General features: G+C 29.1%; 1 protein-coding gene across 2 annotated transcripts; it reads left to right on the top strand.

Annotated features, from left to right (window-relative positions):
• Positions 1-9089: 9089 nt before the first annotated feature.
• LOC107878418 (probable WRKY transcription factor 65) lies at positions 9090-13492 on the top strand. Of its 2 annotated transcripts, none has more exons than XM_016725399.2 (3): positions 9090-9433; positions 9941-10087; positions 12722-13492. In XM_016725399.2, the coding sequence occupies exons 1-3, from the start codon at positions 9297-9299 to the stop codon at positions 13242-13244; spliced, it is 807 nt and encodes a 268-aa protein (XP_016580885.2). In that variant the 5' UTR covers positions 9090-9296; the 3' UTR covers positions 13245-13492. The 2 variants fall into 2 exon arrangements, with proteins under 2 accessions (XP_016580885.2, XP_016580886.2); XM_016725400.2 differs by having other exon boundaries at positions 9120-9433; positions 9944-10087.
• The last annotated feature ends 1037 nt before the right edge of the window (positions 13493-14529 follow it).

Genomic DNA, 14529 nt, shown 5'->3' with positions numbered 1-14529 from the left:
CCGTAAAAGTTTGGACAAAGAGAGAAACATATATTATTTAAAAATTATGTTAAAAGTATTATAAAGTATAATAGTTAACAACTTAAAATAATTAAAAATAGATTAAAAATATAATTAATTATCTAAATTTTATTTGTGCCACATAAATTGAGACCAAAAAAATAATATATACTAAAACGAACTCCTTGATATCTAGTATGCAAATAATCATGTAATGATTTTATACGTCGAAAAATCAAAATCTCATGCTAATTCCAAGAGCGTTTGATCAAGCTACTTTTTTTTTTCATTTCTCATCCGGTATTCGGTACCTGCATTGGAGTCCGATTAATTCGGATTCGCACCGCGTAGGACCCCATTCGGGGAGAAGCGCTCCCTATTAAAGATTTTTTCATATCCAGAGCTCAAACCCGAAACCTTTGGTTAAGAGAGAAGCAGCCACATCCGCTGCACCACATCCTTTGATGGTTCATCAAGCTACTAATCCAAAAACGACTGTTAATTTCTAAATACTTTTTAACCATTAATTTGTACTATTCAACAAACCTAATATTTATTCAAATACTATGCAGGTTCGCAATTTCTTCTCTTTTGACTAACTAATTAATATGTTCATGACTGCGCCTCACACGTATTTTTTATTTTCTTAAAGAAAATTACGCTTTCGTTCTGCTATTATTTTTTATAGTGATACTTTTAAAATTGAAAAACATAACCATATTATGTATTTTATTGTAGATACACTAGCTAGATACATATATTTGTGTATCTAAAAGCCATAACAACGAGAATTCTTTCTAAAGATACAACAAAACATATTTGAAATACGCACGTATTTACATACATTTGGCCTCTCATACATGTTGGCCTGTATATACAGTTTGAAAAAACATACATATGATCTCATTATTATCGGATTTATTTGAAAACGAAACTTTTGATGTAGAACATAAATTAAATATATTGAAAATACAATAACTAGTAGATATTTATGAACTCACAACTTAAAAAATATAGTAATTCATGCTAAAAATCTCAAATGTCGAACCCATAAAACTTAAATTTCGAATCAACTCAGCATATGGTCCAATTGACTACACACGCCGTTGATGTTTCACCTAGATATACATGTATCTTACTTCTGCTTTGAAAACGCATCCACATATATACAATTCAAACATGATGTTGTATTCACGAGATTCCAATTAAAATTAGATGTTATATGCGTACAAATACAATATATTTCACTGCAAATTAAAAGGAAAATATTTCTACACTATACAGAAAAAAAAATCTCACTACATTAAGGGCACTCACATAGCTACTTATGAAATTTTACCCTTTCTTTTCCTATATAAATTTCTCGAAGTTAATCTTGTCAAACTTATAAACTGTTCATATATATATATAAAAAAAAAAAAAAGTGCTAAACTTTTTATTTATTTCTCTGTCTCTTTCTTCGGAAGGGGAGCCTTGGAGTAACTGGTAAAGTTGTTGTCATGTGACCAGGAGGTCACGGGTTTAAGCCTTGGAAACAGCCTCTGACAGAAATGCAAGGTAAGGCTGCGTACGATACACCCTTGTGGTGGGACCCTTCCCCGGACACCGCGCATAGCGGTAGCTTTAGTGCACCGGGCTGCCTGTCTCTTTCTTCAAATTTGTTTGTTATTTTTGCCTTTTTCTAAAATCTGTTGCAAATCTTCAATATTAAAGAAAGGGAAGAAATAAAAGCATGTTGTAAACAGTTGACTTTTAAGATATAGGTAGGTTTATAATCAATAAGTGAATGAATAAAATTTATTATCTTAGCTAAGATGTTGATTAGATCTGCGCAAGTATCGGAATAATAGGCTAAACTTGAAATTAAAAAAAGGCTTAAGAAAGCAAAGAATATTAGTGATTAATTATAGAAATAAAGGTCACTATTAATAACAACTCGTTGTTTGTAATTTATTTGCAAAAACTGTCCATTCCAACACGTATATAATGACACATATATAAGACACGCTTTGAACAGGGGCGGCTCAAGAAAATTCGTGGCCTGAGGTCAAAATTAAACGGAAATCTTAAGTTTTTAAGAAAAATTAATTATTTTTATAAAGTCTACTTTCAAAATTATATAATCGATTTCTTCTAATATTTTTTTTAGTTAATAATATGGTCAATACATTAATTTCTTCAGACATAGCACTCCGAACTAGATATATCAAACTCCTTCTAAATTCTTTTTATATAAAAAAATTTATTTTTCCATAAATAGTAGTTAATATTTTAAAAAAAAATCTGTAAAGCATTATTACTAAAAAAAAAAATGAGGCCTCTCAAATTTGGAAGCTTAAGGCGACCGTCTTTATTTCGAAAGGGTAGAGCCGCCCCTGGCTTTGAGTTGAAGTATGATTTGTTTATTTTTGGGTTATTTATTTGGAGTTTAAAATTTATCGATTCGATTAATTTAAATTATATTGTATATAAGTTACTAAAGGGAAAATTGTTTTTTCTTTGTCATTATTGGTAGCTTTCGAACTTGAGATTCTAATCAATAGCAAAGAAATTGTATTCATCCCACTCCGTCTTTTGATGATATTTAAAGCATGATTCAACTTTGATTGTTAGTCTAACTTTCTTTTCATTTTTTTTCTTAATCTTCTACTTTAAGTAGCGATTCATCAAAATTAAATTCTATTTATAGACGTCAAAATTTATTCAATTCAAGTCGGACCTTTATAAGATAAGTTCAATGCTCGTTAGATGTTTATTGGAGAATTCTATCTTAAATTCTAGACCATAGTTCACGCCTATATACAAAATGTATCCCCCCAAAAAGTGTTCTTGAATATTTCTTAAACACTTGAGCATTGATACAGGGATTAAGACATCAAATATCGTCTTCAATATAAACTTGAAATATCAAAGTATTGTGCAACGTTCTTGACAATCAAATTCATCATAAGAAGGCTTGCATGATCTTGCTTTCGAGAAATATGTTACTAGTGATCCTCGAATCACAAAAAAAAATTAAGATAAAAGAATCAAGAAAAATCACAAAATTGTATTTACATAATCTTGATAAACAAAATCACTAATTTATGTTTATTTTATAATTACAATTTTTCTTCATATATACTTAAAGAATTTATTGCAAACGCTACTATGTAAATCGAAGGACAAAAATGTGAACCATAACTTGTTGATTTAAGATCCACAAGGATTCCTATGACTTGCCATAATAAAATACTACATATGGAATGTTTCTTTTCTCTAGGGTCTAGGGTGGGAGAAAAAAATATTTGGATTAAATTAAAAAATCAAATTAAATCAATTTTTTTAATGATTTCCGGTTTGATTAATTTGGTCGATTTTTTTATTTTTTTTTTAAAATATTGTTTAGTGATTTGCTTTGAAATTTTACAAGATAGACATTGAAAAGTATAAAAGACGAATTATTTAACCGTATTTGATTTTTAGCATATGATCAGTAAAGGAATCAATTAGCATTAAATAACTGTCTACATTTTATTTTGATAATATATTAGGCGTGGGAATTTATTAATCTTATTGTCTTGTTGCATATTATTCTTTTTGTAGAAAAAAAAAATTGAGGGTCTTTGACTATCTTATCAAACATGTAATAACCTTATTAGTAGTATTCATGTGTGTTTTTTTAAAAAGAAAAAAAATAAGAAATTAGAGGGAGATGAAAAGGAGGAAGAGATTACAAGATGACGAAACATAAATAAAGTGAAAGTTTAGATAACCAACCAACTTAGTTATTAACATGCACACATATATTATTTCGATCATGTGAAATCAATTTAGACAAAGTATTTTTATAAGATTTGATATTACTATCTTTTATTCTTTCACATTAGTTTCTATTTTTCATCATCAAAACAAAAACAAGTTTATTTTGATTTAGATTAATCAAAATATTGCAACAACCTTAATTATAAAAACATAATGCAAGAGGTCTTATTGCAACAAACTTCTAAATCTTTTTATAGAAGATTAAGGTTTTATTAATTTTTTGACTTATGTTTCATTATGCTATTTTTTTTCTCTCTTAAACAAATCTAAGAACAGCAAGAGCATGCCAGGTAGGTTAAGCTGTCTTTCATTTATTTAAGCCCATAATGATCAGATCAAAAACCAACCTTAATTATCTGTTACAACAACCTTATACATTCAACTGTTGTTCCTGAAAGAGACTAAGCTTTGGTTAGGCGCGAGGTTCGAGAAAAGATCGGATCACAAGAATTAATTATACATAGTCTTACAAGAATTCAATTATTTTTTTTTTCACTCAGTGTCCGATATTCGGACTGGAGCCTGACTAAATTGAAATTTGTGTCACGAACTCCCACCCTAGGGGTCAACCACTCCCAAACAAAGGCAACTCAGCCTCCGGAAAAACTCAAACTCAAAACCTCTAGTTAAGGAAAACCTCTAGTTAAGGATAAAGAAGTACTTACTACACTAATGGTCAAAATTCAAGTGTTGTGCCTTTCTATCAAACCTTTCAATGGCAAATTAAATTCTTTTCCACTATTAAAAGTCTTAAAAAAATAAAATCAAAGTGAATTATGTGTCCAACCACGTACTCCGTCCGTTTCATAATAAATGAATTGTTGAATTTTTATACACATATTAAGAAAAAAACATTAAAGACATAAATTTAACATAACTTTCCATTTTTATCCCAAAAAAAAAGAAAAAGTTCATACCTTTTTAAAAGTCAATTGATTGTCAAATCATAAGGACAAATTTGAAAAAAAAATCAATGATTCACTTATTTTGAAACGCCAATAAATACCCCAACAACTTACTTATTCCAAAACGGAGGGAGTACCATTATTAAAATGGGACATGTGAAATAATATGGAGTAAATTTCATCCATTATCACTTAACTTTGTATTCATTATGCAAAAGTTACTTTTCTTTCATTCATTTAATCCATGGTCACTTAACTTTGTATCTATTACGCAAAAGTCACTTTTCTTTCATTCATTTCATCCATGGTCATTTAACTTTACTCCGACCAACACAAAAATCATTATGACCGGATTTTACAATAATTTTATCGAAAAAATGATGCACAACCCAATTTTTCTTGTGGATTATTTAATGAAAGAATACCAATTTTTTAATAGGTTAGATTACCTAATGAAGACTACTTTCATAATATTGCATTCATCTGCCAAAAAGGTGCATCGAAAAAGCTAGAGCGATAAACAAAATAAATTCTTCAAAACACATAAAATAGAAATACATGTATCATATTATTTTCTAAAAAAATTATTTTAATTCTTTCAAGATAAATCAACATGCTAAAGATAGTTTTAAAATAAAATCTTTTTAATTGTGTCATTGAATAAGTATTGTCAAAATTTGAATAAATAATGTTATATTAACGTACAGTTTTGTTAATAAAAGTTATAAAATATAAGTACTTCAATAGATAAAGAAATTAAAGGGTATCCAATTTTTATATTTATCAATTAAATTAATTAAACAATATGTAATTTATCAAAAATTGAATATTTTAATAAAAAATTTTAAGAGAATTAATTGATTAGTCAAACAATTAAAAATACAAAGACAAACTCAATAAATAGAGTAGTTTATCATATTACTATGATGTACCGAATGCAAAGACTCAAGTAGCGAGAAAAAGAATGTATGAAAAAAAAATTATCAACTACATGTCACAATTTTAGAGGGAGAAAAATAATTTTATCAACTACATACCATAATATTAGAGATAAAAATAATTTACCAACACATGTCTCAACTTTAGAGGATTTTAAGAATATATAAGTATAATTTTATTTCATAAAAATATCAACTAAATTTTTTTTATGAAAATAGTTTTCATTAGATAATCTAATCTATTAAGAAATTGGTATTCTTTCATTAAATAATCCATAAGAAAAATTGGGTTGTGATGGTCGGAGTAAAGTTAAATAACCATGGATGAAATGAATAAAAGAAAATTGACTTTTGCGTAATAGATACAAAGTTAAGTGACCACGAATGAAATGAATGAAAGAAAAGTGTCTTTTGCGTAATAGACACAAAGTTACGTGACCATAAATGAAATTTACCCAAATAATATGTAAGAGTGAGGTGAAACATGGACAGAGCTAACATTGAGAGTGTAGGTTCAATAGAATTTAGTAATTTTAGTTAACACTTTTTGGGTGGTAGAGTATATAAGAATAATGAAAATATGGTGTATTACTAATGCTTGTATTAGCAATGCTTGTGTTAGTTATGCTTGTAGTTTTCTTATGCAGTGTTTGGTTAGATGTATTAAAAATAACATGAATTACATAATTTCTAAAAAAAGATTTTTTTTTTTTACATAATGCCCTCAATATATATGTTGGAAAGGATGCGAAATTTTTTTTGAGGGATAATAGTGTCTTTAAGCATGTTAATGCATGCATTAGATCCATTGCATTACTAATGTCATACATTTTGAGGTATTAGTAATACAAACCTCAATACACAATGGAGTATATAACTAATGCTTGCATTAGTTATACATAGGATAAAAAGATATACCAAACAAGGTACTACTAAAACACATTAAACTAATGCATGCATTAACTTTCCAATACATTCTACCAAACGACCCCTTTATATTTTGAATGAATTCGCGTATGATTAAATAAAGTAATGCTAATTTTACCCCCAACATAAATAGATTAGTCCTACCAAGCATTTGAACAAATTAAATTTTCTATTTCTATGTTGAAGATCTCTTGCAAAAAAAAATTTCAAGATGGATCGTAAATGACGCTAAAGATAGATTTAAATTATATAATTCATTAACTACTTAATAGATATTTAGACATGCGATTTTATCTCGTGATCTGAAATCATTAGAGATGAAATCAGCTTTTGGGTATGTCATTTAACGTTGATTTCATATCATGAGATGAAATCTCAAATTATCAAAATAGCTTGAGATTTCATATCATGATTTGAGACTTTTTAAATACAAAACATTGACCTACAAATTTATATTTTGTTAAAAAAAATCCATATTTTAAATCTATCAGTCATTTATTTCATATGTAAATAAAATTTATAGTTCAATTATTACTCTTTAAATCATTTATATCTCATATAACCATTACTTTCACTGATATAAATTTTTTGAATAATTCAAACCAACTCCTACTTTACATTAGTAACAATGCTGGTTCGTCTTCTCGATCATTTGATCAAGAAATACAAGTTCAACATGAGGAGATTATTCGTATTATATCGAAGAATTTTATTAAAGAATAGTTATACTGTAATTCATGTTCAATTTTACTTTTTTATTAAACTAAAGTTTGATAAATAAATGTCATTTTTCTAGAATAATATTATGATAGTGTATTATATTTTAGCTATAAACTTTTATTTGTTTTGTGAGATTGTATATAAAAAGGGATCAATTTTAATAGCTTCTACAACTTATGAAACTTTTATGTTTATAAACTAACATACAACATAAAAAATTTAAATTATATATCCAAATATAATTTCAACATTCAAATTACAATCTCATCTCACATGACCAAATAAAAATATCCTGAAGTGTTAAATCAGGAAGAAGAAGAAAATTACCCACAAACTTTTTTGGAAATACATTTGCCGTATGATTTGGGGTGGACATAGCCCATATAAGTACAAAATATATTGGAAAGTATTCCAACTTAATTAACCTCTCATCCTCACAAAAGGTCCAGGCACAAACCAATAGCAGCCAAGTCCATTTTGCTGATGCCATCTATTTCACAATTTAAATTTTGTTCACTAATATTATTTCTTCTAGTCTAAGATTTATTAAAATTGACCACTTTATTTCCGCAAAAACAAGAGTAAAATTTATGTATATTCCATATTTCTCATACCATACTTGTAGAGCTACGTTAGGACTTAGGTATATTGTAATTGTTGTTATTTGTAATAGGATATCCATCAAAAAATTTATGTTATTATGTTAAGATTAACGTATAATAACATCTAATTCTTCATAATAAATTCGATAAATAACCTAAAAATAAAATAATAGCATGCTATAATTTGTTAAAAATATATTCTTTATCACCAATGTATTATTAAGAAATGTATCTACAATATTTCCTAGATATTCACGTGAAAATATAGTAACTTTTAATATACTTTATATCTGCAATAACAAATTTATAAATATTTGAGTGTAAATTTAATTATTATTAACTATATATTAATTTGTATTCGTTTTAGAAATTTATAAGCTACATATTCTGAATTCACCTCTAATAAGAAAGGACCCATTGATAGAGGTAGACGGTGAGACAGTATTTGTTAGCGGGTTAGAGAGAGATCTGACTCGCAAGCTAGTCCTTTTAAAAACCTATTGCAACTTAATAAGGATTTGTTATGCGCGATATGTTGATGATTTACTAGCAGAAATCGTGTATTTCATTAAACTTTTCATAGAATTATCAAAATATATCACCCATTTCCTACAATATGACTTGATGGCTTGAATTTTTGGGTAGACTTTGTTGAATCAACAACCATTGCTACGCAGAGTATGATAAAAGCCCCTCTGGAGGTAGCTCCCATACAATTCTTGTCTAATTTTTTTTTTTTTTATATAGTATATCTTTTTAGGTTTGTTTCTCACTTATCCATTTTATTATATATCAGGAGTAGATTTTTTCTATTTTACTTTAATATTAAGTATTATTGTAAATTATATCTGAAATTCGTTAAGGACTATACCAATTATTTTAATTTTTTTCCTTCAAAAGCATGTAACGTCTTCCGTAGACAAGTATATGTGAAAGGAGGGAGTAATTAAAGCACTTGATAGTTGATAAGACAAAATATCAATGGCCAAGTTGGATAAATAAAATTGAATAAACAAATGTGGACGGGAGCTCAGCTGTATTTAAAGAAGACACATTGGGTCCCTTAAAAAAAAAAAAAAAACTTAAATAAATTAATCAAACATATGAACATGTCACCTTATGTCACATTATTATGTTTAATTGCTTGCACGTCCTTAATAAATTATATTTTTGCCAATCTGTCACTGTATGACTCCTTCATATTAAAAACCAAAATAACTTCATAAATTCCACTACCTTCCCCCACTTCATACCAACTCTTTCCCTCAAAACTTTTTTTTCTTTTTCCACATTGAACAAATATCTGTTTTTTTCTTCTTCTATATGATTAAAACTTAGTTAGCTCAAAAAGGGTTATTTTTTTCTTTGAAAATTATAAGTTATTTTTTGCCTTTTTGGTAATGGAAGATAGGCTATACAAAAGTTCATTTTTTCATAAGCAAGAAGATTCCACCGGAACTCCGCCGGATAATGCTGCTGATTCTTGTTTTTCCGGTGATGAAGCGGCTGAAGTTAACATGCCATCACCTAGAAAAAGGTTTGTTAATTTGTTTCTTGATAATTGTCGTGCCTGGACCAGCTTGTACGCAACTTGATTAATTTTCAGTAGTCGAATTGTGGGGTTGGTGATGTTTTTTGAATAAATGAAGCTTACAGTATTAAAGAATGATAGTTTTGCCATTTATGTAATTTTATCTTTTTTGATAATTATGGTATTTGAATCAGCTTGTACATAACTCGACTAATTTTCATAGTTTTGGGGTGGTGAATTTCTTTTTGAAGAAATGATGGGTTTTGTCTTCTTCTTTTTTTTTCGGAAATTTGATCAAAAATGAAAATTTTGGTTTGATAGTAAATTTCTAGCAGGAGAGGAGCAAATATGAAAGCAATTTGTGGTGTGGTGATATTTTTGAAGAAATGAAACTTAAAAGAAAATATCAAAATAATTTTTATAAAGTTGAAATTTGATCAAAAAAACAAAAAAAGTGGATTTTTTTTTATTTTTTTTGTTGTATTTAATTTTGGTTTAATTGTAATATTGTAGTAGGAGAGGAGCAAAAAGGAAAGTAATATCAGTGCCAATAATTGAAGCTGATGGATCAAGGAGTAAAGGAGAAGTTTATCCACCACCAGATTCTTGGTCTTGGAGGAAATATGGACAGAAGCCAATTAAAGGTTCACCTTATCCCAGGTAATTATAATTATAATTAAAATTAAAATTAATCTTCTTTTCTTAGATTTTTCACAAATTAAAGAGTAGTTTATTAAGTAAAGGGCCACCGGTGAACTAAAATTCTGGTAAGTGATTGTTTATATGGCTTGAACACATGACCTGGAACTTAACTTTACGAGTTGTTTAGTAAGTAATGACAGAAAATTACTGTGGACTTTCTTTGTAGTTGCCGCCGGGGGTAGTAGGTAAAAGGTTGTGATACTTATCCGATCAGGCTAATGACTAAATTATTATAGACCAAAAACATTGCATTAATTAGTTGTTAATTAATTAATTAATGTAGTTGTTTGAATTATGCATTTGCTAGTATACTACTACTACTTCACTCGCCTAACTTAAAACCTTGTTAATCACGCTCCTTTTATGGTAACATTAAGTTAGTAATTAGTTTTTTCAAATTTTCCTCTTAGTAGGAATTAGTTTTGAAGACTACAAAACACGCCTCAATTATGTGAAAGATGAAACATAACTAAAATAAATATTTGATGAAAAGAGATAGCCAATCAAAAATTTCTTTTGACAGAGTAATATATTTTCCTAAAAAAAAGATGTATAAAAAAATATAACAAATAATTTGAGAGGGTGAGAGCAGTAACTGTCCACTTTGGCAATCAAAAAGCTAGATGTAGGGGGGATTAATAAAATTTAAGTTTTTTCTCCTGTCGTCCTAAAAAAACATTAAATTATATTAATCTAATCAATTTTTGTAGTAAAAAATATATATATGAACATTTATGCAAAGTTTCTATCAATTAACCCAAAAAGAAAAATGTGTCAAACTACATTATTGCTTCTACCTTGTTTGGCAAAACTTACGAAAAGCCAAAAATTACTTATTTTAGAGAATTCAGATGTTTGGTCAAATTATTTTACGAAAAAACAAAAGTACTTAATTTTTAATAGTTGGATAAACTATGTTTCTAGAAGCTGAAAAAAGTAATTTTCCCCTAAAACATTTTAAAACCTTGGGTAAGCAAAAGAAATTAGTGCTGTAAGATTGACAAGAGTATTTTTCTGTTACTCTACAAAAAATACTTTCTTAAAAAAAAAAAAAAAAAGCAGTTTTGAATGTTGATTAAACAAATAGTGACTTAAAAGTGTTGAATTAGCCACTAATTACAGAATTAGCGTATTAGCCATTTTAAGAGCAAGCAGAAGGATGATGTATGTTACTTTCTTCTATTAGAAAATGGAGCATTTATGCTATTAAAAAATGTTTCAATTCTGCATAACATTAATGTAGTTGTCCCTGATAGTGGACATTTTCAACACGTTGTTGCTCCTTAATTTAAAATCCAGTTGCTCTTGGTATTGATTTTCATAGTATGGCCACATTGATAACACTATACATTTACATCACTAGATAAGATTTTGTGCATGGTGGCCTTTATGATTTTTCATTTTATAATACTTACCAACTTTGAATGAACTTCTAATACATCTTGATCTAACCTTGGGTTCTACAATGTCCAATTGATATTATAGCTACTCTTTCTTCTCCATTAATGTGTGGGATTCCTTGAATGATGGTGGATGCAAAAGCACTCATTGTTTAAAATTATGTACTTGTTCAAGTTGGCATCCAATATTGTATAATTCACCTATTATATTTGATAACATGTCACTACTCTTTATGTTCTTTTTTGGGGTTCCAAAGAAAGTGATGCATTTCTATCATTTGCAAACATGAAATTCAGAATATCCTAGTGTAACAACTAGGATTTAAACTTGTAACGTAAAACAACTTTTTATCTTTTTTACCAAGTACCACACTAAAATCTATCCATGTCATGGGACTCATTAGTTCGTATATAACAACCCACTAGAAACAGCCTCTCTTTTTCATGAAGGTAAGGGCAAGAACTATTACGTTTTATCTTTTCCGGACTGTACTTATATAATTATATTTAATATATTGTTTTTGTAGAATAGAAAACATTTATGTTGTTCTTTTTGTACTATATTATTTTTGAGGAAAAAAGGATTGAATTAAACCACCTTGCCTTCCTTTAGCTCAGCTCCTATTTCTCCGTTTCTTTTCTATCAAAAATACTCTCCTTCACCTTTGAGATTGGTGTAAGGTTTCCTCATATTTAGCCTAATACGTAAGATTATGTTGTTGTTGTTAATGATGCAGTATTATGACATGAAATAGCCTAACTTTTATGGGTTCTTCAAGATTTTTACTATTCCCTCCGTCCCATTAATTTCTTAATTTGTTGTCCCATTTTACTTATTTTTTTTTTACTTAACACAAAACAATTTTTTGTTCCTATTATACCCTTAGTGTAATAGATTACTCCTTGTTATTAGTATTCTTGAAAAATGTTGCAAAGAGGAGTACAATTAAGAGTACATCATTAAGAATATAAATAGTATTTTAGTATTAGTTATTCATTAATATTAGAACTAACAACAGGACATAATTAAGAGGGTAAAATGATAAAGTTACATTTCTAACCATTATTTTCTTAATAGCCGTGTCTTCCCAATTTGGGACGAAAGGAGTATTTGGATAAAGTTTTGGTGGGCTATGAGTTAGTAAGTGCATTTATTTCTATCTTTTAATTTTTGCATGTGTTTCATGTGTAGGGGATATTATCGATGCAGTAGTTCCAAAGGCTGTCCCGCCAGAAAACAAGTCGAACGTAGCTGCCTCGACCCCACCATGCTCCTCATCACCTACTGCTCCGATCACAACCACCAACTCCCCGCCGCCACCGCCACCAAACACCACCATACCGCCGCCGCCGGCGCTACTTCACCATCCACCTCCACCGGCACCGCCGTAGACATCAACCCTTCCGCCGCCTCCGACACGGCCAAAAAATCGTCACCGGAAGAGCACGAGACGAATATATTTGCTGGATTCTCGGAGTTCGCCGGTGAATTAGGTTGGTTTTCAGATATGGGAACCAGCACGTTAATGGAGAGTGCTTCGACTTCGGCAACATCCATAGTGGGGTCCACATGGAATGATAGTGACGTGGCATTAATGTTGCCGATTCGGGAAGAGGACCAGTCATTGTACGGTGATCTCGGTGAGTTGCCGGAATGTTCGTTTGTTTTCCGGCGGTATAGTGTCGAAACTACCTGTTGTGGCGGTACAGGATAATTATCCACGTGTCAATTTTTCATTGGTTTGGTGTTGTCATACAGGAGATACAAAAAGTTCTTTTTTTCTTTTTTTGGTTCCACGTTTTTTATGATGTTTTTTTTTTTTAATATTTTATTTTGATGTAAAGATTTGGTAGATTAAGGAAAAAACAAAAAAAGAGAAGAAAATATACTTTGATTTTATTTTATTTGAAGCTTTGAGCTGCTTTTGATGAAGTTGAAACATAATACAGACTCCCCAAGGAATATGAATATAAATATAAATATATAAAAAAGATAAATTGGTGCACCAAAACTCACGTTTATTGTGCATAACATTACTTTTTATTTCTGAAAGATGTTTTTTTTTAATTACCTTTATGACCTTTTTTTTTTTAGGTTCCATGTTTTTTTTAAAACATCATATTTTTATGTAAGGATTTGGTAGATTAAGAAAAAGAAAAAAAAAAGAAATATACTTTGATTTGATTTAATTTGAAGCTTTGAACTTCTTTTTGGTAAAGTTGAAATTTGTACATAAACATTATTTGATCGGTGAATTAAATTATTTTGAGATTATAATTTTTGAATTAAGTTATACTATCCAAGAAGCGGAATAAGATAATTCAAGTTGGATGGGATAAAAAGAAACATCTCCAATTTAATCACGAGATATTCCACCTAATCTTGCATGAAGCAACCTCAGGGTTTGGGTCACAGGTGACAAAAGAGTTTTAAAATGAGGTGTAGGTGACACAAGTCTTAATTGTTAGTTGGAGGTGACAATTACTTTATTATGTATTAAGAACGTTGGGGAAGTTTTAAAATAACTCACAAGGTTTTAAATTTACACTTTGATCCCAATGTATGCATAAAATAATGGGAAACGGAGGAAAAAAAAGCGTTTTTCTCTCTCTTCTCATCCATTGTTGTTTTCTCTCTCTTAACGATTTTTGTTGTTAATTGTTTCTGTTTCTGCTACTTTATTCGTCATATTCTGCTTCATCTTCTTCTTGTCGACCACTTGTTGTTGTTGTTGTTGTTGTTGGTACAGCGCTAACACTGCGATCTGACCAATTTCTTAGGTCAAATTTTGTTTACTACACCACTTTCCACTTTGACATTACTTCATAGGTTACTTTGGTAAGTAAAATTATAATTTTTATTCGTATTTGTCATCTGGGTACACTTCTGTTTTTTCAACAATGGATAGAACCCCGATTATGAATCCAGCACAAGTGCCCACAATTTAAACAGATCAATCATCTGGTGCATCAGATGAGTAATCTGTTGCATCAGACTAT

This window comes from Capsicum annuum, chromosome 7 (genome assembly GCF_002878395.1).
Source record: "Capsicum annuum cultivar UCD-10X-F1 chromosome 7, UCD10Xv1.1, whole genome shotgun sequence".
Taxonomy (NCBI): Eukaryota; Viridiplantae; Streptophyta; class Magnoliopsida; order Solanales; family Solanaceae; genus Capsicum; species Capsicum annuum.
Note: the sequence above shows the minus strand (reverse complement) of the source record. Positions and strands in the feature narration are given on the sequence as shown.